The sequence below is a fragment of the Camarhynchus parvulus genome, chromosome 2, assembly GCF_901933205.1.
Source record: "Camarhynchus parvulus chromosome 2, STF_HiC, whole genome shotgun sequence".
Lineage (NCBI taxonomy): Eukaryota > Metazoa > Chordata > Aves > Passeriformes > Thraupidae > Camarhynchus > Camarhynchus parvulus.
The window spans coordinates 77,550,860-77,578,509 of NC_044572.1; the positions used below are offsets into that span (position 1 = coordinate 77,550,860).

Below are 27,650 nucleotides of genomic sequence, written 5' to 3' on the forward strand. Positions count from 1 at the left end.
AATGTATTTAAAATTAAACATCTTAGAGCCAAAAGACCTCATTTTTGTTTACAGGTGATCTCCACCAATCTGAGTTTCATTGTGAAAGGGGTGTACATGTGGTATTCAGCAAAGAGAATGATGTGCCTGTATTATTATCTAAGTAGATTTCACTTTCTACTGTCTCAGTATTTTGTTTTGAATATAGTACACTGGCAATTACTCCCTTTGCTCCCTTATTAATATTTTAGGACTGTATCATCTTGTTTTCCTCAGAGGTACAGGAAGCAGCAAAAAGGAAGAAACTCATCATTGAGCTGTTTTGTTCCTCTATTTATGGTACAGGTCAATGTGTTACGGAAATCTTTTGAGAAAAAAAAAAGAGCAGTGTTTGGCTTTTCAGCATGTGGTAACACAGTGCTTCCATTCCTATAATCCCCTGAGTAGTTTGTTACCTGCACACCTTACTCCTGTGTAACCTCTTCTGTACATAAAGATTTGCATAAAGTGTTTATCTTGATATACAATTAAAAAAAATCCCACACCAAAAAAAAACCCCAAAACCAAACAACAACCAAACAATACCCCCTATTCTGTTTATTCCCTGAACATTTCTCCTCCTTTCATTCAAACACCTTCCCTTTTTTTTTTTTTTTATTCCTGGATGTTCAACCTACAGCTCATTCTCCTCAGGTAAAAAAATTGGTATGAGTTTCCATTATTTTATTTGGAGGAAAATATTGCACAGTGCTGAGCTGGCGTTGTGGAGAAAAGAATGTACCTGTTCCCTCAGGGGTTGTACTTCTCCTGCCTGTTCCATTGCCTGCTGGAAATGCAATTCATTTCACTGTCCCACAGTCTTATTACTTCGGTGTTATTTTTATCCATATCACTGTTCCTTATTATTTGTCTTGTTATAATGCCTAGATACTTCTGCCGAGATCAAGACTGTACAAATATGCCTGAATCTGCCAGTAAAATGTTGCATATTGTAGTGGAAGAGGTAGGAACAAAAAAAGAGAAAGCGAACATTATTGTTTCAGTTTTATGTAGAGAATAAACCAATCTAAGGGAGATGTTCTTGCATCTGGGAGTCTAGAGCTGGTCTGAATGTGTGTCCCACTGTTCCCAAAAGAGACAGCAGAAGTGACAGTCACAGTCCTCTCGAGGCTGTTGGACACGTCTGGGAGTGCAAAGAGCTGCCTGTCTTTAGGCAACCAGACGCCTCTGTTCAGCCCACTTGAGATCACTTGCTCAAGATTCTTCAAGAAATGTATAGCAAAATGTGCTTCAATGTAAATCCCATAAGTTCCAGTCTTAATCACAAATTAATTATTCCTGGTTCCAGCTTATCTTTTTTTTTACTTTCTCCCAACCACCTACACTACTGCTGTTATGAAGTGAATTATCCTTTCTTGCTTTAAATTTTTCTTCTTTCTGTTTCAATCTTTGATTTTGGCTCCAGTCCTCCTCTCTCGCTCAGCAGAAGGCTGAACGCTGCTTTGGTTGGAGGCTGTGTTACAGAATGTTCTCCACCCCTTCTGCTCTTTTGTTGGCATCTCCTCCCACCCCCAGCATGCCAAACAACTCCAATGCTCTCTGAAGCACAGGGATCGACAGCCTTTGTAATTCTGTTTTAGCCAGTGTGCCAGTAGCTGTTGGTAGACAGGCAAACAGGTGATGTATTAAAAAACTCATGTGTGTGAAATACCCACTCACAATCAGTTCTCCAAGATAATTACATATGTGTGAAAAAAAAATTATTCTGATTCATGTCAGATGTATTTCCTTTTAAGAGTCATGTTATACATTTATTTCAGGCAAGATTAGGTAGAAAAGACTGGCCTTCTTAAAGCACTCTATTATTCTCTACAGTCGCATTTTTCTTTCTTTTTCTGTCACTAAGAAGTCATTCCATTTCTGTGTTGACATTTTTATCTTCTTTTTATAGCCTTTCCAAAAGCCATGTCACTTGCTGAACTTTTGCTGACAAACAAAAGGAAGAGAAAGAAAAATGTCATAAACCTCCACATACAGCAAATGGCAAGGGCATGCTGTATTACTCAGATATGGTTGAGTAACTTTTTAGCATTCATTTCTCATTTCACTCCTTTAGTTTCACTGTCTTTTCCTTCTGGTTTTGCTTTAATTCTTTTCTACCCAGTATTTTTGACTCATCTGTTTGTTCTGACACTTCCCTTTTTTTTCCCCATCATATTTTGTGATTACCACTTCCTTCTTTAGAATTAATCTATTTGATTAGTTCTGTCTTCACTTTTATTTAGCCTCTCTGCCAACCTCTTCAGGTATTACATTGCTATGAAAAAAATTATATGTACAGAATTTCCTAACTCCACAGCATCTGCTGTTCATCAAAATGCCTCTGTCAATGTGCCAATTTTTTTGCTTTGCATTATCAAATCTGGACGAATCCATGTTATTTACCTACTTAACAACCACCTTGTGAACAAACGTAATTTTAGGATTAAAGCATCTTGCTCTAATGCCAAACTAAATGGCCACCACTGACTTGGCTGATGTAGAGCTGAGCTGCTCGAAAAATAGATTTTCATGAGAATCGGAATTAGTGGCTGATGAGAAAAGTTATAATGATACTTCTTATTCCACTATGAGAAGTCAACTTCTGAATATGCATTTTTTACAGCAATACTGTAAATAGCATTGTTGGTTTTTGTCCTTAATATATCTGTTACATGGCCTCCATAATAGATGCAGACTCTAGGGGGACTAAAACTGCTTTAACAGTACCTTGCTCCATCTGGTTTGAATGTCACTCTCCTGCAATATGGGTCTGATGCTTTTCTGCCAACAGCACATTGCTGAGCTGGTCTCCAGCCAGGCTGAAAGGTCAGACCAGGTGTTTGGAATATACTCTGCAAGCCTCTCTGAAGAGCTTGAGAGCCACATGATGCCATGAGATTGGGGGCTGAGGAGTGCTGCTTTGGTTCTGTGTGCTGCTTTGGTTTTCTGATAAAATATCTACACTGAGAAAGCCGCTATGATCACAACACAGCCAGTGAAGGCACTGGCTGAGCTCATCAGGTACTCCCTCGTCTTGAGACTACAGATAAGTGGCCAATGAGGAAGGCGTGTGATTTCATCACACTTTGGATCTAAATGTGGCTATGGAAAAGCATATGGCTTCGCAATTGTTTTTGGCTGGTTTTTTTTTTTTTTAGGTTTTATTTCTCTCTCCTTCCCTGCACAGACAGTTGCTGTCATCTTCACGAGATCAAATGTGCACTGGTGTCATACTTGATGCTGAAATTCACACCTACTTTCCCTCAGCAGCCCCAGCCAAACTTTAAAGAATTTCCAACTGCTGAGGATTTTTTTAGAAGGTATTTGATCATTATGCTTTTAGCAGATTTAATTTTGAAAGTGAGGTGATGTAATGAATTAAAGGAAAAAATTAAAGGCAGCCACAGAAGACTGGGAGAGCTACTGTTTCACACCCAAAGAACAACTGTTGAATATTCGTTCTGTAACATCCTGCGGCCAAAACCCCGATAAAGTAGGAAGATCCGTAGGTGTCCCCGGAAGGGCCGCATCCCGCGGCGCTAGGGGCCCGTGGTTAAGGAGCCCCCTGAGCACTGGGCGCCGGGAGCGGGGCCAGGAGGTGGCCCCGAAGGGCAGGAAAGGGAAGGGAAGGCAGTGCTCGCGGGCAGGGGTCGCGGCCGCCGGGGTGCGGGGGAAACCGGTGCTGAGGGCAGGAACGCCGGCGGGCGGGCGGGCGGGAGAGCAGGCAGGGATTTTCGTCCCGGAAAGGGGCAGGGATTCCGCCCGGCTGGGCAGGCGCCAGGGTGCTGACGAGGGCGGCGGCTTTCCCGGAGCGGTGCGGGGGCGGCGGTGGCGGGGCCCGGCGCCGGACCCTCGCCTCCCTCTCTCCCTCCCTCCGTCCCTCTCTCCCTCGCTCCGTCCCCCCCTCGCTCCGTCCCCCCGCGCGTGCCGCCGGCCCCGCCCCGCCCCGCCGCCCGCGGCCCCGCGCGCCGCTCCTCGCACAGCGCCGGCCGTGAGGGAGCGGCCGCGCCCGCCCGCCGGGTCACCTTCCCGGCCGCCGGCAGCTCCGAGCCGCCCCCGAGCCGCCGCCATCCGCCGCTGCGGGCCGTCCCCGCCCCGGGGGAGCGGGTGCCCCGGGGCATGAGCTGCGCCTCCGGGAGCGTCGTGCTCCCTGCCGGAGAGCCGCCGCGAGCCGCCGCCGCCCCGCTGGAGCTGCCGGCCGGGGCGGGGGAGGCGAGCGGGGACACCCCCGAGGAGGGCGAGGGCCGGAGTGGCGGCTCGGAGAGCGGGGCCGCCGGCGGCGACAAGTCGGAGACGCGCTCGGTGTGCAGCAGCAGCGAGAGCGGCAGCGGCGGCCACGGCGGCGGGGCCGGCCCCATCTGCAAGATCTGCTTCCAGGGCCCCGAGCAGGTGAGCAGAGGCGCCGGCGGCGGGCGGCTCCCCGCGCACCTTCGCACCCTCGGCTCGGGGTCGAGCCCTGTCCCTGGTGCTGATCTCGGCGGCGCTCCCCGGCTGGAATCGCCCTCCCCGGCTGCCGCTGTGCGGGCTGGTTGTGGCAAAAGCCTGGGGCGAACCTGAGCCGGCGCAAAGCTTTGGGAGAATTCAGGGATTTTGCCGGGTCTGGCTCGCACGCTGGGTGTCCTCTGGCGCTCTCGCTCCCTGGTTCACCTCTGAGGGACTCTACACAGTACGAATTTCTCGGGTTTCTGTTAGACTTTAAAATGAGAGTGTTAGCTTACAGGTAATGCTGAGAGGACCTCCAAGTATCATCTCTGTCGTGACGTTACTGGGCATAATATCAGAAATGGATCTGTAATTAGCATTTTATAGCTTCTCTTGGAGTTGGAAAGAAGAGAATAGCTGGTTTATATAATACAGAAACTACTGGGGGAAGTGCTTACTTACATTATTTGAGGTCCTGTCTGACAGCTGGCTAGCTGGACAGCACAGAGCTGTGCTCCAAGAGTAAGACTGTCTTGGAATTGTGACATCACACATTTCTTTCTGAGTGATGACTTCAAATAGCTGTTGTAGAAATGTGTCCAACCACTTTTGGTACCTTTTGAGGTATTTGAAATGGCTAATGGTACTGTTGTTTAGTGTGTGGTAATATTTCAGTTGTTCCACACAGGTACATGAACATGTGTAGACAGCTTTCTGGCTTTTCTCAGTAGAAGCAGCTAGGTATTTTCCAGACAAGTACATTTTTGAGTATTTCATAGCCAAAAATACATGCTTTTCCAGATAGTGAAATTGAGACCAGGCCATTGTTACAGACCCCGAAAGATTTTGGTATTGAGTGTTCATGTATGTGAAAGGTTCCTTTAAAGTTGATGTTTCTGTATTGCCTTTCCAGGGTGAATTGTTAAACCCTTGCCGCTGCGATGGCTCAGTACGATACACGCATCAGCTTTGCCTCTTAAAGTGGATAAGTGAAAGAGGGTCATGGACCTGTGAACTCTGCTGTTACAGATACCATGTTATAGCCATTAAAATGAAAAAGCCTTGTCAGGTAATTTGTTCTTTTAAAAGAAGTATGTCTTTTCAGTCATTTTTTTAAACAAAATTATTCTTACTTTTACTTCCAAGGTTTTTGGAAAATGCAGCAGAAGATCCTATATGCCTCACCAGCTAGCACTTGCACCCACTTGAAGTTGGTTTTTAAGACCAGTTACATATTAAAATGTGTAGTGATTTGGTTCTTTTATGTTCTTCTAGTTTTTGGTTTGCTGTAGAAATGGTTTTTAGAGGTTGGTAAATTCTGTAATTAAATCATGTTGAGATGTGACAGAAAACTTGGATCTCCCAGATTAATTTCCTAAACTTTAAACATGTCTTTATTGTTTGTTCAAGACTCACTCAAAGGTTGATTTTGTTCTTTCTTCAACTTGGGATCCAGAGGGGAGAGGTGAAGAAAGCTTCTGTTGTCTGTGTATTCATCTACTGTAAAAATGCAAAAGGAGGTGACTTTTCAGTCTTGGCACAATTCAGAGCAGTAGAACACTCTTAAAGTTCTGTCCACCAGAAGCTGTTTCAGAAGCTGAAATGTGCAGTAGCATTTTCCAGAGCTCCATTTCAGCAGCCTCAGAACATGAGATGGAAGTTAGAGCATTGTAGTGGTAGCATGTTCAGGGAGAGGTAGGGGAGAAACTCAAAGCTCCGCCAAATCTCTTAGGGAAGCCTTAATACCACTTTGCATATCAGAATTCTTTAGACACTTTAAATTCCATCTTGGAAATTATATTTTATAACATCTGAGGAACACATTTAGTAAGATAATTGTATCTTTTTTTAGTTTTGATCCTAAGAGCTCAGAGATGATGGAGCTCTCAAAGGCCAGAGCACTCGGGTCATTTTTCTGTGCCTGTGTTTGATTGGAGTTTTATAGAAAAGGCATGGTTGGATGGTAATGGCAGTTGTGTGAACGTGATAGACATTGCTTGGATGCAGAATATCTGGAGTATTTGCTTACAGCTGTTCAGATTATGGGCAAGTACTTTCAGAGCCAGTGGACCTCAATTTTTTTCCTTTATAAATTCTCAAAGGAAAGGTTTTGGTAAACTTTCCAGGATAGAATCTTTATGATGTTAAAAAGTAAAGGATTTGTAAAACATTGCAGAAAAGGAAGGTGCTAGATTCTCTTTCTACACAGACATGGTTTGGGATGGGGTTTAGTCCTTCTGGCTTTTTTTTACCTTTTAAAAAGTCTTTATTTCTTGCATCTCCACAGCAATCTCATCTTTATCCTAGCAAAAATTAAATTGGCGATAGTTTGCAATTATAGTATCTGAAAATCATTCAGACAGCAAAGACATGACAGAGTTGCCTGCAAAGAGGCATCTAGTACTATTTGAGATGTCCTAAGGTAGCCTAAATGTGTACAGAGGAGAGCAGATATGACAAAACTTATGAGGGACTCTGGAACTGCAGATAGAGGCCAAGTGGATATTAAAGGACATTTGAAAAGTCATTAGACACCTATCTGTGGACAGCAGAATCAAGCCCAAGTCTGAAGAACAGCTGTTTGGTTTCTGTGGAAAAGAGAAGGAAAGAAGAGTCAATAGACGATGCAGTAGCAACAAAGTTTGGCCAAGCTTACAAGGGAAGTAAAAAGAAACTGAAGAGACAAAAGTTCAAAAGTTAAATGCCACTCATTGCATTAGTTGTCACCATTTTTTTTTTTTTTTTTTTTGGTGGGGGGAGAAGGGAAAGAAACCAGATTCATGTTTCTCATTAAATACCTTAATACTTGATTTATTCTTAACCCTGTCTTTCATTTTTCAGGTAAGTCATTTAAGTCTGTCCTTTCTTTCTTGACAAAATAGCATACAGAAAGATTTCTTGGAGTTGCAACTCAAATAATAAGCTGGACATATAGTCCTGAGGTCAAAATCCCTGACGCCCAAAAGATCACCCATCTCTTTGAGGAAACACAGTAGTACCTTTCTCAGTCTCCTACACAGAATATTTGTCTTGTAGTAACAGAACCTGAAAGGAAGTCTCAAACTGCAGTCATCTGTGTAATTTTATAAGGGGAATCAGTCTTAAAATGCGCTTACTCACTCCTCCATACTCTTGACTGTAAAAGTATTGGCTGCTTTTAGCAACTGGCTTGACTTAAACTTTTGGACAGGTTCTGAGTTGTTTTCTAAACTACACGAAAGCGTGTTTTAAGGTAACTTTTTGGTTAGTTTTGGCAAAAAGCCAAGGGTGAGACCATTTCAATACAGAAGGATTTTAAAACATCGTCAGCTGAAGTAGTGAATGTACTTAAAAATTCCCAAAAATTCAGGACTTCTTGCATTACATTAGATACCGTGTTTGGACAGGAGTAGTTTATCAACAAGCAGTAGACCGCCTCAGTCCATTTTCCCAGAATTGTCTCTACCAGTCTTTTACTTATTAGAACTTTGTAGGGAGTGCCATAGCAGAGAAAACTAGTGCTATTAACAAAGATAGCTTTTTCTCAGATGAATGCAGATTTGTACCAGGTCTATGCAAGCCTGGTCTATTTACTCTCAGGTCTGTGCAGATATACAACAGCTCTTCAGGTTTGCTTTCGCCTCATGTATTTAAGGAATGTAACAATGTGTAGAGACTTAAGAAAGAAGAGATTTTTCTATGTTTTCACTAAGAATGTTGGAATAGATGTGAATATTCCATTTAATATCTAACATGTTCTGAGGTTTCCATTGCTTCCATTTGCATGGAAGGCAAAATTATGTCCAAGGGGTGCGTCTCCTGGGGCAGTACATTCAAGAAACGGACTATTTCTATTTTGATAGGAATTCTTCCAGTGTCAATGTTCCAGTTCCAGATTCAGCAGCTACTACATAATTCACTTTTAAGAATCTAATCCTGGAAACACATAGGCTTTATTATGGGAATAAACCTTAAAACATAACCCCCAAATTAACCCATGGGCTAGCAGTGGTAGATGAGCACACAAACAAGCTGATGACATTTGATATGATGTATAACAGAGATTTGGAATTTTTCAGTATCCTTCTTAGGATCATATCAGAAAGACATATCTTGTACTAGTGCATTAATGAAAACACACATTTATGTTGCTGGACTTGCTCCATTGGCAGGGTGGAATTTGATCCAATAATAGGCAGGGCTATGTTAATAACTAGAAAATTCCCCTACTGCCCCTCAAACTCTAATGAGGGGAGCTGGAATAAAAACTGCTTTGGGCAGGGAGTTTTGGAAGGCTTTTTTTGGAAGGACTTAAAAAGGAGAGGGGAAACTTCAAATGTGTGGCTTGGAAATTAAACTCATTTAGAATTATATTTAAGATAAATAAAAAAGAAAAAAACGCAAAAAGAAATATTTTTTATTAGTTTGTTAAGGTTATAATTTGTACAGATTTCCTTCCTAAGGAAATCTATTCCTAAAAGAAGTATAAGGACATTGTTTTATTTTTATTGGTGCTATGTAATTTTTATGCTGTTAGGAGACTAGTTCACTAGAGTTGCACTTGAGTATGAATGTGTATTGAAGAATGTCAGTGCTCTTGTAAGATTCAGAATTAATGTTTAAAAGTGGAATAGAATCATGCAAAGGTTGAGAATATATACTTTGGTGCTAAAGCCTGTCACTTCTATAAGTGAGTAGTAAAGATATTTAGAGAGTGGCCTTTTCTAGACTGCTAGTGTAATCTGTCATAAAATAGTGTTACAGTAGATGTTTAATAAATCCTGTTCATTAAAACATTACATTCTGGTACTTTGGTGAAATGGACCTATTCCAAAGTGATACAGTAGATGGATGTGCTAATTTAAAACCTAATTGTGTGGCAGTTCAACACCTTTTCTGATACCAGAAAAATCACAAAACTTATTTTAAAAAGTAAATGCTTACTTGTTAGGCCTGATTTCTTAGAATAGATAAAATTAAGGTGGTACTTTTCAAAAAGTAAGGTTTCACTTTTCCAAATTTTGTTAATTGGCATTATCCTCACTCATTTGAGAAAGCTCACTGACATCAACTTGATAAGCATGAGCAAAACTGCATAGCAGACTGCAGGTATGTGAATGTGTGTTACACTAAAAAGTGCAAAAGTCAAGATCTTCAGCTACTTCAGTATGGAGGTCAGTGTCCAGAAAAAATTGTAGAGTAAATGTTTAGTAAAAGTTTTTGCTAATGACTATGCTCAGCTGGATGACAGCATTAAGTTCTTCAAGGCATAACTAAGAAGGGGAAAGGGAAAAGGCTGAAATCTTCAATTATATATTCTAAACTGCACAATGTACTAAGGACAATCTATTAATGTCTCTTCCTTTGCTGAAGATCCAGAAGAATACATTGTGCTATTCCATATGTCAGTGGACAAAAAAGAACGAAAAAGATTGTTCCAATATTGGACAATTTACAAAGAAATTTGAAAAAGAGATAAGGAACAAATCTATGGTACACTAGCCCTGGTACAGAGACCCCTGGTACACTAGCCATTTCTAACTATAATTCAGTTTTTGGCATCTCAAATGGGATGTGTTTTAAGAGGCCTCTTGAAAAGAAAATAATGAAGCTTTGCAAGCACCCTTTGAATTAGAAGGCACTATGCAAGGACTATTGGAAAATAAAATACTTGGCTGAGACAGGTATCATGAACTGAATGGAAATGAGATTCAATGCCTGAGTAGTCATTAGAAGGTAATTAATACATCAATAAATATCTGGAAGGACTTAAAAAAATCAAATAAAGTCTTTTTAATTTCATGTGATGGAGAAGAGAGTCCATCATAGTGGAGCAAATAAGCCAGTAACACAGTCAAAGTAATGGAATAAAAGGAATTGTACTTGAAGCAGTTTTGTACTTGCTGAGAAAATTACTTTTGTCATGAGCTTAAAAGACCTGTTACAGTAATTGAGACATAAGACAAAAGTGATGATGAGAAATTATTTTTTACATATTAATAGACTTAAATATACTACATAGAAAGCACATGCAAGCTTTAGAAGTATTGAGAACAGAAGGATCCAAATATATATTTAAATTTAAGATAATTCCTCATAAATTTAGGATCATTCCAAGAATAAATTCATGTTTTGGAACGACAAAACTATAGGGCTGGGACATGAAAATCCTAGAGATTTTAATGAACCTAATTGAATGGTAAAATCCATACAAAAAGTGGTAGAAGCAGACTAATTCTTTAGTTTTGACAGGAGAGATAAATCTGAAACAGAAAACTGGATGTCAGTCATCGGCATAGATACAGTACCTGTACTTCTCATACTTTTTTTTTTTTTGGTAAGCACCTTTTGGCCATTTCTAGGGAGATTTTACTAGACTGGATAGACTTTTTAATCTGATACACTCACAGTCATCTCAGTGACTGCACTGGGTAGATGGTGATTATGATCAGTTCTAAGTATCATGCTTAATGAGTTTAGAAACAAAGGGCTAGCAAAGCTGTTGGAGAGGGCAGTTGGGGTTTTTTTCTGTGGTGGGAAAGGCAAAATACATTTTATGTTTACTTTCTGTTAAAGATCTGAAGGTAAATGAGAGACTGAAAAAGAGAATTGGGTAAGCTAGTGTCAGTGGTGCAGAGAACAGAGAGTATAAAAGCGAGGACAGTAACTTAAAAAACAGAAATGCAAAAAATGGAAGGCATTAAAGAGAAAATTCTGATAGGATAATGAATTTCATGTTGTTTTTTCTTTGTTTTCTTGTAATGAGTGCATAGAAAGACTTGGAAATAAAAGGAGTAGAGAACTGGCAAATAAAGGTGGCAGAAAGGTGCGGAGACAAAAGTCAGTTTAGCTTGAGAAAAACATTTGGTTGGCCATTCAGATGAGAGAGCACATTTTTCACAGAACAAGTAAGCAGGCCACTGGTGCACTGCTAGCACACTAGGAGCAGAATATTTGGCTGCTAGCATACAGAGCTGAAGGAGTGCAAAGTGGACATTACAGCTGAAAAGAAGAAAAAAGCTTTAGAAACTTTAGAAAAATCGATCTAATGGATAATTAATGACAGGTGAGAGAGAACAGGGGATGGAACAATATCATAGGTACCAATGATCTGAAAGTCGTGAAATAATGAAGAACAGTAGTTGAACAAAGGAACTGATTCTATCATCACAGTGAGAGTTGGGTAGAGATAGAGAAGAACTAATAACAAAATACTAGATATTGACTTTGATATTCCTTTGAAGCATATTTGTAACTTATGAGAAGAAATTAAATTCATCTTAAGAGGTCAGAGGAGACATCAAGTGGAGCTGAAGCCATCAGGAAGGCATATGGGGGATTACAGAGAAAATCAGTTTAGCAGTTCTGTCAGACTTCTAAGTATATGCTAAGGTAATTGAGTAAAATACAAAACAAAAAAAGCAGAGCATACTTTAAAAAAAGAATAGTATTAAAAGTATGTGGGTGTGTGCCCCTCATACGTTACACTTTTATTTTCTGTAGCTTATTAAAAATTCAATTGCTTTCTGTTTTTATTTTGTGAATGTGTAGATTGTGCTCAAGGCAGTTTGACTGCTAGAATAGTGTGAAAAAACAGTGCAATGTAAACTATGAATGGTACTTGGAAATAATTTTTTAATTAGAAGTGTCCTGATTTAGTGGAAAGACATATAATATAAAGAGTGGCATTATCTTGTTATGTTAAATAATGGGTTAAATACTTCAAGGAAAAAAAGTTAGATTCCTTCAGCCTACAATTTTCATGGGGCAGAATGACTTGTCTGAGATACAGATGCAGGTTGTTTTTCAGAGGAAATATATCCAATTACAGTTATTGCTGAAAATATAAGCATAAATTATATTTGCATCATTCATTATAAAACACGTCCAAAAGTAGAAAAGGGTGTCAATGGGAATCAGGGTTGGTACATATACATAGGTGCTGCCATTTGAAATGCTGAGAATAACGGTGCAAGGCTTAAGATACAGTGTCAGACCCACATTCACAAACTTTTGTGTTACTGTTTATTTGTCATTTTCTGTGCTTGGGTGTTTTCCCAATGGCTCGATCTGCTAGAAATTTGTTTAGTGATCAAAGATTTCTGAGTTTTCACAATACAAATTTTTGTCTTTTTGTCATATGTCAAAAATCCTGATTATTCAAGTCTTTAATTCCTATCAACAGAGATTAGTGGAAAAATACTGAAACCAGCAAGTGGTTGTTTCAGCAGGCTGCTTCTATTTCTTAACATGAAAAATTGTTAACACATGATGGTGTACTGTTTCATACTGTGTGTCTGTGATTCCTTAGCTCATGCTGATTTGGCAGTGCAAGTAGCCTGCTTTAAGCACCAAATACTATTGCCAGTTGACTTCTCTACCACTCTGTATTACCTCTGAAGTGTCCCTGTACAGTTATCCGCAACTGAAATTTGTCAAAGAAGATTTTATTAAATTAATTTTGAAATTTACTTTTAATACTTGGTTTTGAATGTTGGTCTGTTCTCACTGAAGTCTTCAGCACTTCATCCCAATGACTGGCAGTCATGCCAACTTACTTCTTTCTTCATTTGCTGTATTGGGGAGACAGCTTTTGCACCTATTACACTTGTATTTTTAAAATTTTTTGTCCCATGTGAAGATTCAAATTGGATGTTTGGTATTCACTCTGAAGATTCTTTCTTATTGCTTCAGCAGTGTGCAGAGAATAGCCCCTGCCTGCTTTTGTGGCTACAGTGCAACAGCGAAGGAACACTTTGACTTCACTTCCTTTGAAATACTTGTCTGAGTCAGAGCACCCTCATTGCGCGTTTTGCCTGGATGACTCTTTTGCCATGGGGTTCTTTGCTTCTTTTTTTAATTTATTTCAACTTTCCTTTTTATTTACTTTTATTTCTTCTTTTTGTTTCTCCTCCTCCTTTTGTTTACATTTCAGTGAAGCTCGTGGAGAATAAGTATTCTCATTCTTGGCCACATGCTGTTTCCTTACTCCCTACTCTATTAGTGTGTATGTGTACCATTTTTGCATATTTTTCTGACAGTGTCTTCCCTCCAGGGCAGCAGTTAATTTTGCCAGTTCTATGATGACCATATTCCCAGTACAGGAATATACCATACTGTTACCCTCATGAGCCATATTAGTGGATGAGGGCTATTTCCTAAGCTGAAGCTCATTTTTCTCATCTTTTATGGCTAAAGAAAAGATATAATAAAATAATTCCTTAGCAATTTCACATAGTCATGTACCTTGCCATCAAGATGAAATGCTATCTGGCTTTATGTGCATTTAACTACTCTCCTAACACTGGAAGCATATTATTCCATGCACTACAAATATTTTGGAAAAAGCAAATTCCATGACACTGGCAGCCAGGAATCTGTAGCTGAAGAAAGTGAGAGTAAACTTCAGTATGCCTTCTCTTCTTTCATGCTAAGGAGGCTCCCTCTTCTCCATGGGCAAAAACAGACAGACTGAGAGTCTACATCTTAATGGAACAGTTTATGTATCTCTCATTGCTTTATCTGAGCAATCTGCAATTTACAATCTACTAGAGCTTGTGGCTACTCCCAGCACATTGTGTTCCTTCTTGAATGACTAAAGTCCGCTTCTGTTTCAGGGCTGCTCTTTCATAGGAGTAGAGCAGTAGGACAAATTTTAGTTGAAGGAATGGATGTAACAGCTGAAGTGAGCTCAGAGTCACATCAGAATAACAGAAATAGAATATGGGACACTCATACTTTCAGGCTTTTCCTCCACATAGCCCCTGTTTTTAGTGACCACAAGAATCATTGTAAGCTCAAATCATTCAATGTCACCTTCCAAAAAGGAAACTTTGTTGGTATTTGAATGTACAAGCTGACCTAAAATCCTCCTGAGACTTAATAAAGAGGGTCACTTCCTCCTCACCCACTGTTTACAGAGTCCTGCATATCATCTCATTGCCTTCTGGATGCTTGCACCGAATAGAAATTTGATTAATAACAGGTGCTTTTCTGATATTTCTCAGACTTACAGAAAAGATCTTCATATCCTCCACTACCCAGTGTAAACAGAGGGACCTTCAAATACATCTTGTAGAATTGCATTCATGGGTGCATCATCACTCTCTACAACTACCTGAAAGGAGGTGGTGGTGAGGTGGGTTTGGCCTCTACTCCCAAGTGAAGAACAAGCAACAGGATAAGAGGAAATGGCCTCAAGTTGTGCCCGGGGAGGTTTTGATTTGAGATTAGCAAAAATTGCCTCATTGAAATGGTGGTCAGACATTGAAACAGGCTGCCCAGGGAAGTGGTGAAATCGTCATGTCTGGAAGTGTTCAAAAGGCATGTGGATGTGGCGCTTGGGAATATGGTTTAGTGCTGAAAGGAATTGTGCTAGGTCAATGATTGTACTTGATGATCTTAGAAATCTTTAGCAACTTTAAAATTCTATGATCCTGTAATCTCTGGGATTTCAAAATTCTATACTTCTACTGTCCTTTCCTTCTTAAAGCCTTGGTTAAAAATCTAGAAAAGATGTGAAATTGCAGTTTGTTCTATGGAAATGTGCCTAGTTCAGAGTTTCTCCACTGAGAATTGATGCCATGTACTTGATTGTGTTCAGAAATTTGTGGAAAATCTATTGTGCATTCTGTGGGAAGTATTTATGGCTGCTGGAATTTTAAAAGCTTATCTTTCCTCTGGGCCTTACCCTCCTGCTTTTGTAGATGTCACTGATACAATTGCTGTGAACTTAGCCCCAGCAATTAAACCTACAAGATCTATGGACGTCAGTCTTCTAGTCTAGATTGTTTTAGAATAGAAAGCAGTTTCAGTAGTTTAAGTACCTCCAGATGTCTTGGTTGTCATCATGTGACACAAGTGAGTTTTTGTCTTCATTGTACAACTCTCATGCATCAGGTCCTCAAGATTACCTTCAAAGTTCTTCCTTCCTTGTTTGGGTTCAGAGATGCAGGCTTCCAACCTGTTTACTTAAAAATAATCTAGAATTTCTGTAGTGCTATATCCTACGATCCTGCATTAGCATATCTGAAGTGTGAATAAGAAGCCATGTCTTTGTCTCAGGGTCACTCTCTCTGTTTTCATCACCACTTCTCTGGGCAACCTGTTCCAGTGTCTCACCACTCTCACTGCAAATAATTTTTTCCTAATATCTAAACTAAACCTATTCTCTTTTAGTTTAAAGTTGCTAAACCTCATCCTATCACTATGTTCCCCGATAAAGGGTCCCTCCCTGTCTTTACTGTCATCCCTCTTGTAGGGGAACAGTGTTTTGTAGAATATGTTTTATGATAAGAAAAAAAAATTACTTTAGAAAACTAACTTTTATTTACAAACTCAAGTTCATGCATGAATTTGCATGCCTCCAAAGAGATGATTAATTTGCACATCTCATGTTTATTTTCATTACTAAAGGAAAAGCACTTTCAGAAAACTCCTGTATGTGCTGGAAGACAGCAATGCAACTGTTCAGACTGACTGTGGCCATTAGCATTTCTGAAGGATGTGGGTTCAAAGTTGCAGCTACTTAATTTCCTACTGGAGGATTCCATCACTGGACTTGGTTATCTTGTTGGTAGAGAGTCTGGGCTGCTTCATTTTGGTGGACCAGGATCAGGCATTCATAAAGTGGCATTTTAAAAGCTCTTCTATTGGAAAGTTGCTTAGGCTTGTTTTCACATTCACAAAAAATACCAACTTTTCTTGTTCAACACCTCATTCCAGGTTCCCTGACTGGAGAAATTATGCATTCCTTCAATCTCTCTTTTCCCTTAGAATCCTCTATGAGTTAAGGCCAATACAACAGAAACAGTTCACTTCATACAAAAACGGTCTGATGTCAGTATACTGGCCATTTAAATGATTTGTTTTGGTATAGTTTACGATAGTGATTCACAGTCAGTTTTCTGTAATTCAGAGTTGGATCTGGATAAGTTACTAAGTCACTCAGGCCTGACTGGACAAACATACCTGAAGAAGAGTATTAGGTCCTCTCTTTACCAGATATCTAAGCCATTTCCCTCTTTGAGTGCTTTGAGCCATGAGATCTTACAGTGCCTTTTTCACAGCCCTGAGACATGTTCCATTACCTCTGTCTGCAGTCATCAGTCTTAAACACTCTGCACTTTGTCAGCTCACAGGCTTGATATTTACCAGAGTCTAAGGAGTAAGTGAAAATTCCATCTGAGATGGAGATGCTTCCCTGCTTTTTCATTAGACATCATCCATGTAAGGATGAGTTGCCCGCAAACTCTGGAAATCAAGAAATTTTTGTCTGACTACAGTGGCAAAACCAGGGCCTGTTGAAGATCTACTTCTCTGTTTCTATCCATTCAGAGAGGTGAAAAAGAATCATAGGATCATAGAATAGTTTGGGTTGAAAGGAACATTAAAGACCCTGTAGTTCCAATCCCCCATGCCATAGGCAGGAATGCCACGGGCAGGAATGCCACTCGGTAGATGAGGTTGCTTAGGATCTAACCTGGCCTTCAACCAGTGCTTCACCACCCTCTGAATAAAGAATTTCTTCTTAATCCCTTTAATTTTTTTCAAGTGGCTAGCAAGTTGTTTCAGGGTTTATATCCTAGGGGACCACTAAGGTGTTCTTCTAAGAGTGTCCTAAATTGGTTTAATCACAGCTGTTACTGTTAATATTGGTAAGGAATCCAGAAACTGTGCTGACTGTAAGGTGGAACAATCTTATGAGCTTCTGTTCTGAAAAGAAGACCAGTAGCTGCATCATATGTAATAAATGAATGTAAAAGAGGGGACTATTGTCTAGAAACAACAAAATGTGACTGTGTTTATAGTAATAAACTTAAAAATGACAATTGCAGAACAGTAAGTGGTTTTTCCATAAATCTATTTTCCATATTAACAGCATGTACTTATCTTTCATTCTTTTTGGTGCTTTTGGTATTTGAGAGAAGCTGATGGCATTTTTATTTTATGTCTGTGTTTTTACTGCAAGAGATGGTACATACGTTATATGTAAGCCATATAAGCACCATCAAGACAAGAACAATTTATAGCTTGGGAATTTTCAAACACAGTAATATAAATGGATATTACAGTTTTTGGTATTGCAACCATTGATTCTTGAAGCAATATGATTGTTGACACAGAGTGTAACAAGTCAGACAGCTGGAAATTTTCAAAAGTATATTGTGCAATTTAATTTAATTATGCCGAGGGATTTCAGACATATTCATTATATGATTAGAGAGAAATAGAGAGTATCTGATATAGTGTACACTATAAAGGCAGCTATTTTCTTTTTTCACAGATAGAGCTCTAGTATTATATTATATGTAGTATCTAAATTGCCACCCTCTGTAATTAAGCACTACAGCTTATATGTTTTTATAAAAATGGAATCTTGTAAGTAAGTGAGTGATCAAAACCATGGCTACTCAAATTATTAGAAAAAAATTAGTATTGATTCAAACAGCACCTATTAGTGTGTGGTTGTGATTATTTAGCAGTACCTGAAAAAACTAATGCAATTGACTGCTAAAATTTTGCTGTGTAATATATATTTAAATAACAACCTAATAAAAAACACCCCTTATTAATACCAATATTAACATGAATCCATTAATAAATGTATTATGCATCTTTTTAAAGCCTTTTAGTTATTATACATAATGTGTGATATATTAATTAATAAATTACTTAATTCTTCCACTAGGCCAAATTTTCAAGCAGTATATTATTTACCATATTCATTTGTACAGTCTAAAATTCTATAATTATGACTAATTTCTCTTTAAGTGAAGACTTATTGCTAATTTAATTCACTACAAAATCAATCTAATTGATTTATTAATTTAAGAAATTACATTCAAATTGACTTACAAATTGACTTACTGCCAGATTTCATACAACTCAGAACCCAGGATTGTCTTCTTCATGATTACATGCTATATAATATCTTGGTACTCTTACCATTCTGCCTTCTAACCTTCATCCATGATACTCATTATCTTACTTGGGGATTAGACAAGGCAACAACCCGAACTCAGGATATGTTTCTTGAGTCATTTTGTTGCCCTTGAAATCTGAACTTCTCTTTGTTTCACGTCTTACAAAAGAAACACATGAAATCAGGATTGCTTCTACTCTCATGAGCATCTTCCAGATTTTCATATGAAAATTCTGATTGCAGTCTGTGAATTCGTTTTTGCTCAGGGCCAAAAGGAGCAGAGGCCAGTATTTGTACTCAGTGGATTTCTGGTGAGGTTGTATCTTGTAGCGCTGAAAGACATCATTGCCATATAGCAACTGGAAGAAGTCTGAATAGGGAAGGTGCATCCTCCTAATTAAAGGTGGGGAGTTGTTTTGTTCCCGAACTGTTGTTCAACTATTGTGACTAATGCTGCTGCAGGATGCAGGGAAATCCAGCAACAATACATGGTGATGTTATTTGATTGCATGTCTTTGGATTCATAGAGTGTCTGCAAGCAGATAGTGGGAAGCAGTAATTATGATGTGCTTTAAACAAAATTATGCTTTACAACTAGACTGTACTTATGCAAACAAATGTGTTTGTGCATCTCCATTCTGAGGGTCCTCTTCCAGTCTTCTTTCAGTGAACTGGAAACTTTGAACTCTGAATTTCCAATTGCATGGAATTTCTTTCACTTTCATGTAGTTTCTATGGTTCTTTTCCATTATAGCCTTTCCATGGCTTCTTTTCTTGCATCCAGAGCCCAGTGAAATATGTCAGTGTCAGAAATAGTTCCTAACAGTTTCTTTGTACCATACTAAAATCATTTCCCTACTTATCCCTACGCAGATGATGTGAATAATCAATTTCATTTACTTTTCCTTTGGTTCAGTCAACATTTATGTATTGTACAGGAACTGGAAGTGTTCCAATAAATTACTTGGAAGAAGTTCTACTATTGAATATGCTGAATAACACAGAAATCAGTTATTAAAATAGTATCCTTAGAGGTGAAAGTTTAAAACCTTGCTTTAACTCACATGAACAATGGGTTTGAGGCAAGGCTCTCATAAGGGAATGGACCAAACATTAGGGTATAGAATGTTCTCAAATAAACTCTCCATGATTCCTTTTGCATGGGTTGTAAAAATTATTTAATTATTCATAGGGTCAAAAAGACAGAGAAAGAGTAGCCAGCACTTTCGGAAAGTCGAGCTAGCAAATTAAATGTGAGTTTCAGTAAAGGAGCCAGAATTAATACTTAAATACATTCAACATGGTAGACAAGAAGACATCGACAGAAATGCATAGTGACTGTCTAGTGACTGTATAGTAACTCGTGTCCAGGGTATTTTTGTGGAAGAGGCTTGATCTGGCCCTCCATGCTGAGCAATTTTTTACATATATTTGGTGACTGCGTCAATATCATCATGAACTGCACAATATTAGCCTCATGCTCAGCATTTTTTTTTTAATTTAAAAGTTGTCAACAGTTTTAGCTAGAATTTACATATAGTTCTTTTTGCAGGAGAGAAGGAAAAAGCAAATCCAGAACCCTTTCTGATACTGTCTATTCATGTTGAAAAAGTAAAATGCAGAACTGTATAGGCAAAACAGGGTTAACCCTCCAAAGTGACTACATGGCATGAAAATTGTTAATACCTCCTTTATATCACTTATTTATGATCTTGCTGAGGTTTACTTCCTCAGTGCAATTATACTGAATGTTTTTTCTCTCAGTGTTCTTCCAGGAATGTGGACCTGACCGTAACAGGACAGCCTATGTTTGAGCTAAGCTGTCAGCATCACTTTGCAGATCATCTTTGGGTTGCACAGACTGCAACAACCATGGCAGGCTTTAATTTCCTCCAGTCATTAATATTTAATTTTCAGATAATGCTATCAAAAGTGCAGTAGGTTGTAATGAAATTCAGTATTTCCTATACAGCTGCAACAGAAATTGAACAGTTCCTACTTTACAGTAGGAATACTATTTATTCACATAGAATGGTAATTTCATTTTCACCAAATATGCACATCCATGGAATGTGTGAAGTACCGATGAGCTATTGCCACTAAGCTAAAAGAAGTTAGTTTGAGTCTCATAGGAGTTAAAAGTTAACTTGAGAATAATTTACCTAACCGTACATGTCTCCTATTTCCTCCAGGAACCCTCCTAGACTGCGTCCTCTTTGCTGTGTTGTATATCAGCAGACATCTGTTCTTTTTTGTTGTAGTCCCCCATGAGAGCAAGAGCTAGCAAGCATGATACTTCTCCCAGTTTCCTACAGAATACTTTATTTGTGTCTTCATCCTCCTTGGATGGCCTGTAACAAACTCCCACCAGGATGTCTTCCTTGTCACCCTTCCCCCAAATCTTTACTCATAAATGTTCAACCCTATTGGCACCATCATTAAGCTCTAGACAATCATAACACTCCTAATGTTCAGGGCTACCTTGCCAACTCTCCTTCCTTGCTATCCCTTCTGAAGATTTTGTAGCCATCCATTGCAGCACCCCAGTTGTTCAAGTGCTCCCACGATGTTTCATGGTATCACAGTTTTCCTGCTGCCCAATGGCTTCCAGCTTCTCCTGTTTGTTGCCCATGTCACATGCATTGGTGTGGATGTACTTCAGCTGGGCTATTGATCCCACCCCCTTTTTGTGGGAAGAAGCCCTAATTCCTACATGACCATTCTCAGATGTTTCTGTGCTTTCTAATGTATCAATAACTTGTGCTGTTACTGACACATACATAGATCTTCATTCCTGCCTTACTGAGATGGCAGACCAAAGAACATTCATAGCACTCTGCCTCTCCAACACTAGTGTGATACCCCCAGGCTGATCTCTAGTGAACCTGGCTTTACCCCTTTTCCCTTCAAGTTTAGTCTAAAGCTCTTTCAGTGAGCCCTGAAAACTCCTGTGCGAAGATCCTTTTCCTGCTTTGTGACAGGGGCACCCTGTCTGTCATCACAGGCTCAACGCCATGTAAATGGACCCATGATTAAAAAACCCAAAATTCTGCAGGGAGGGAGTTGCAGAGATTTGCCTGCTGCGCTCGGCAGGAACTTGTCACCATTGTCCCCTGTCATTTAGGTCACTGCATTGGACAGAGGATAGGGAATCCTCCATATCATGCATTCTGTCTGCCCTTTTGTGCCTGTTCCAGGGAAGGTAGTTGAACTCTTTCTTTACTTTTTCTTTCTTACTCCGATACTCCTCGCTCTGCTTGCCTGCCTCCTTTCTGTCAGTAAGAAGAGAAGCTCCTCTGCCTGGGCATGCCTCCCACAGGCATGCTTACTGCTGCTGGCCCCTACTGCCACAAGAGCAGGGCACACTGCGGCCTGGCACCAGGGTGTCAGCGTATTCCGCTGGTGCTCTGCTTGGGCAACTGTCTTGGCTGGTCACACAGTCTTGCCTAATTCCTTTCGTTTTTTGGCCATTAGCAAAAAATAGATACTGGTAATTTCTCAGAGAAAGAATAATGTAAGATTAATGTATTTGACATCACAGCTCTGCTTGTGGTCTCAGATCCCAATTCTAACATAATTTTAAAAACTGTAAGATTAAAGGTTGAACAGTTCTACTTAGTAAGTAATAAGATTTTGAGAGGTGAATGTAATAGGATGTGAAGATTTTGTAGATTGACCAGGATATCCAAGCTTCTGGACAGCCAGAAATCCAAGGTGTACCCAGGGTAGGTGTAGATGTTCAATCAGTTGTCTACATGCAGTAAGTCAACACTTCCAGGAGCTGTCAACTAAATTGCTTGAGTGGTGCACAGATGGATGGGATCTGCATGGCAAATGTTATGTTTTCAGAATGTCGCAAGTAAAATACTGGTGCAGCCTTCCAAGCTGATGGAGAAATTACATACAGCCCAAACTATCTGTATTGATGAGCTCTCTGGCAGATGAAAAGATAATGGGCATCATGACTCCAAGCACTCTATGTGTTAATAATGTATCAAAATAGGCAGCCATTAATGGTGTGCTACAATTTTTGGGACATTGATTCTTTTAAGAAAAAGTCATAAAAACAGAAGCCTATAGCTAAAAATGACATTTCTAATGTTTGTGTCTGTGTGTACTCAAAACTACGCATTTTCTGTCCAGCCTGGTCAGTAAGTTAACTATCATTGTGTACTGAATCATGTAGGCAGTGTGTGCTTACTGCAAAACATTTTAGAAATCCTAATTATCTAATCACATAGACTACCAACAGGATAAAGTAAGGAACAGCCACTTCAAAAATGATTTGTTGGACTTAAATCAGTGTATTCTTTAGCTTCTCTATAAGTTTTACTCATTTGTGTGCAGATTACAAATCCAGTAATGGATAATGAATGACACTAGGAAAGAACTTTTTCTTGTAAGAATTGGTTCTTGCAATTAGAGCAATCTAACAAAAGGTTTTTGAGATTGTATATTTGGTATGTCTTTAGGTTAATCATGTAATGTAACAGTAAGTCACAGCCAGGCATTATTGTTACTGGTGTGTAAAATATTCATTCCAGAGTGAGTGAATTCTGGGGATTGAGAGGTTTCTGTCAGCAGTGCCCATAATAAACTGTGTTTCTGAGAGAACAGAGTGGGATAACCCCACAACAGCTCATTGTCTTAAGGAATTTTGGTGGATTATAAATTAGTACAGCTGATACGCATTTGGGTAGCCATAAGGAAATTTCATATGTTCTTTATTGGGGATGTAGGAAAACCTGTCATTTCTTTGCATATGTTTCTAATGCAAAGTATTCTAAGTAGAAGCACAGTATCAGTTCTTTTGAGATAATTTTTCTGCCATGTATTATACAATAATCAATTGGTTTCTACAAGGCATTATTAAAACAAAGCCAAGTTAATATTGATTTATCTCAAAAATTACAGACCTTTGAATATTTTATCCACCTTTATGTTAGTAAGGACATGCATATAACTGTATTGACTTTATTCTTTAACAATTATTCCATCAAAGCAATACATTTCCTTCAACTTCTGAAAGTCTCAGCCTCAAAAATAAGGAATTATTTCCTTATATTTTATTTTTCTTTGACAGAAACCTTAGAAGAAAAGAGGAGCAATATTTCTGGGGTTAGAATTTGAACTCTAGAGTACCATTAATGTATTATACTCCCAAATGATTTATCAGGGGAAGACCAGTGGTAAATAAAAGTTTAAAAGAACCAAATATAATGAAGTGTCAGTAGAAGTAAAAGTCTAGAAAGTTTTCAAGGGCAGAAAGTATTACATTAAAATCAGAAGCATTAATTATATTTTGTTTAAAGCATAATTTTCAAAGTAAGTTTTTTGCCATCATTGTAAATTAAAATAAAATGCTTTCTTTTCATGGGCAACTGAGATGGCATGGTACATCATAACACTACATATATTATGAGAAGGAATATGAAATGGGATTTTCATAGAAATTTAAATGAGGTTTTTAAAATTATTATATCTGAAACCTACAATATCATTATAGTTATCAAGTACAAAATATTTCACGTTTTCTTTCCATTTCTAGTTGTTGAGCAAAAATGACAATCTTTCTCATAATATTTATTTTTTAGGGTCATCTACTTTACAGAAGCTGACACTAAAATCCTGTCTAGATCTTTCCTAACTTGGCAAAATATTTAGCTAAAATAACTGGAATGCTGTGGAATGTAGAGTCAGCAAATAGCAAAAACAAATTAGAAAGTCATCATATTATTTATAGTCATGAATGATTAACATTTTAGAAGTAGGTTATATTAAAAAAATGAGGAAATAATGGATTTAAGTCATGACACACTAATCATATGGTCATTCAATTTACAATGTTAAATAATTCAGTCTGTTATATTCTGAATGCAATTTCTCAACATCCTGTCATGGAATAATTTTATTATTTTGTGATCTCATAAGCCATTAATTTGACATTAAAAAGTTAAGTGATTATAACATAACAGTGAATACAAGAAGGAAAATGACTATGAGAAATCAAAGAAAGTTTAACTGACTTTGATGCTATAATAAGTATCTTACTCTTAGAAGGAGCTTTCTTTTCCTGGGCTTCTTTCAGTTGTATTCTCACACATGTTAGCCATGCTGTGACTGAGAGGCACAAGCAAATGGTGTGACCACAACTCCAGTTCTTCTTCACAAGCCTTGTAATAAAATGCAAAGCAACCAAAAAATAGAGTCCTGTGCAGTTCATCTCATTGTTTAATGACTAATGCTGGCCATGTTTAAGAAAGGACTGAACATTCCAAGCCTATCAACATGGGAATAACATCATAACTACAGAATACCACCTTCATTATGTGACAAATATACCTGTCCCTATAACATCTGCTCATCTTTTTATAATTTCTACCCAAACTCAGTCAAATTTATGGGGGAAAAAAATCAAGATACTCATTTCCCAAGAGACAATCTCAGACTGTTACAAATCCAAACATATTGGAGAGGGCCAAGGAGGAGGAAATTTCAGTTGGGGTAAGTTAACCATCAGGAACATCCACAGTCTTCTTGCCATTAGCACTAAGGACTAACACAGACAGAAGATGAGATCCCCAAGCTCATCACATGTTAGAGCTGAACAGCAATCCATCCCACTTCATCACTCCTGGGGTGCTGGATTCCTATGGCAGACTGCTGACCAAGGAGGCAAGTTAGTGGTTTCATGTAAATTTTCTAGTACTCTACAATGTCTTTGATCTTACACACACAGTCCTTCCTCACCCATCTACTATGGAACATCATTAATTAGCTTAACTTACAGATTACAGTAATAGGGAGGAAAATTTTGTAAAATTTTGGAATTTCTTGATTATTGCTGACTTTCATACTGAAAAAGGTGAAGGACTAAAATTTTTTTCATAGGACAAAGACAGTGACTACCACAAAGGTTAAAGTAGTTGGGTAATAGAAGAAAATATCTAATCCTATTTTTGGGGTTCTTTTTTTTATTATTTTGATGGAGGTTTTGGTTTGTTGGTTTGGGGGGTTTTCTTGGGACTGTTCTTTGATTTTTAATGGCGGAAGAGTTAGGAACAACAACCTCTGGAATGCTTGTGTGTTTTTCTCAGTAATTGTGGTAATTTGATGGGGTGCTAATATGCTGCATCTTTGGAATTATTGACTTTATTGAGGTTGAGAGATTCAATTGCTTGCACTCTTGACAGATCAAGAGAAGAGTAAGATAATGAGAATACATTATTTAGAAGAGGCTAGGAAGTGGTGAGGATCATATCTATGTTTCTTAGAACTTTTCAAGGTCAAGGTCAAGTTTTTCTAGAATTAAAGAATTGGGAAAACCCAACAACAAGCCAACAAAAAGCCCTCATGAAATGGGTAGTAGGAGTGGTTGGCACTGAGGAAGAGACGCTGATCTTCAGACAACACCCGAAGAAGGGATAAGCTATCTAGACTGCATGCTACATTATTTATCCCAAATGTTTGGATTGCTTTTTCTCATGTTCATTACTCTCTTTGCAGACTATGAGTAATTTAAGTTTAAAAAAAAAGAAAATCAAAATAAACTGAAGTGAATTTACAAACTTCTGAAATTGTTGCACTGTGACAGATCTGCTGTTTATTTCATTTATATAAATCTTTTCAGTTTATTGCCAGCTTCTTCTGTGAATTTGACAGTGCAATATTTTGTGACAGTTAAAGCTTTACTTCATGTAAATGGACTTTGATTTCAGGCATTCCAAAGAAATTTAATACAGTTCTGTCTCACACTGATAAAGATGATAGACATACATAACCAGTAGAATTTTTTACAGTTTTCTGCCAAGTCACACTATGTAGCTTCAGCTGAGAAATGAAAACTAATTTTGTTTAACATTACCCTATGGAGTCTAATGAATGTTCAGTGAATTTAAGTCCTGAACTTCCAATCCTGTATACTGAGTCATGGAAAGCTCACACCATTCTGTCATGCATCACTTGTTAATGACCTTCTTTAACCTTCATAAGGAGACTTAACAAAGGAAATGAGTGTCCATTGTTGTTTGACATAAAAAGGTAGTATTTAGCATGAATAGCCCCATTCCAAACCTTCAAGTTCCATGAAAAAGCTAGTATGCATTTCATGAGTTCATTATAAAAGGATATTATTTCAAGATAGACAATTTACAAATTGCTATATCTCTATCTTTTTGTACTGTTATATTCAGAAGGTTGCAAGAAGAGAAGGAATGTAGCACTAATTGTGCATATTAGGCTACAGTACAAAAGTTAATGGGAAAAGCTGAAAGAGAAGAAAGGGGCAGGGGACCCACTGTTCACCCAGGCTGTTCACAGGGGTACTTCATGGGAGAAAAAGTGTAAGTGGGACAAAAGAGCATCAGAATTAATATAAGAAAAAATGTTTTTGAAGAAAAACTTTTTTCAACCTGAGTACAGTCAAGAAATGGAGCAGCTTGCACAGAGAGGCTGAATGTCCTCTATACTTGGAAGTTTTCAAGGTATTACAGAAAAAATCCCTGAGCAACCTGGTCTGATCTCATCCCCTTATCATGTTTTGAGCAGGAAGTTGAACTAGAGGGCTCTCACAGCCCCTTGCAACCTGAATTATTTTTTTATCCTATGATTATATGGTACTGGGTACCCAACAGCTGTAAAAAAGAGAAGGCTTTAGTAAAGTCACAGGAAAAAGGAAAAATTATTGCCAGATGGTAAAAGAGGCAAGAAAACCCTTATTGCAATAGCTTTCTCCACTTGTTTCCTACTGCAGCTATAGAAGGGGGCTGGTACATCCAAAATTAGGAACAGGAAAGATGGCTGTCTACAAAATCTTCACACCAGCCCTGGAAGGAGTGATGGGGCTGGAATGGGGAGTCTACCAAAGCAATTTACATAATTATGTCCAAGAAAAGCCATACATGTTAAGGGTAATCTAGAACAATTAGTTCTTTATGCTGTGTTTTGTTCTTGTGACTCTTATAACAGAATTGTATTTCTCTTATCTTGACAGAAGTCAGTTCACACACTCTTTTATATTTAAATCTTGTACCACCATAAACCAGTCACGTCACATGTGGAAGATACAGCCTGCCCTGGAAAGATGGACATTATCGGGGTGCACTGAAAAGAAATGTTTGTGCTATCTATATTCAGGGCTTCTCCTGAGTTTTCATGTCACTTCCACACTAGGTTGCAGTAATCTTTTTGTGCTGTTTACACTGGTTTATGCAGAGAAAGACAACTCCCTTGGTATGTCTGGAAATTCTTTGATGAGAAGCCTGAAAGTGGAAAATGGCTTCACACTTCAGGAGGGAGGGATGGA

General features: G+C 38.7%; 1 protein-coding gene across 1 annotated transcript in view; it reads left to right on the plus strand.

Annotated features, from left to right (window-relative positions):
* Positions 1-4,140: 4,140 nt before the first annotated feature.
* MARCHF11 (membrane associated ring-CH-type finger 11) overlaps positions 4,141-27,650 on the plus strand; it is a 31,652-nt gene continuing 8,142 nt past the window's right edge. The window contains exons 1-2 of the mRNA XM_030943453.1: positions 4,141-4,410; positions 5,357-5,512. Of these exons, the coding sequence (XP_030799313.1) occupies positions 4,141-4,410; positions 5,357-5,512 (426 nt within the window). The remainder of the gene's footprint in view (positions 4,411-5,356; positions 5,513-27,650) is intronic.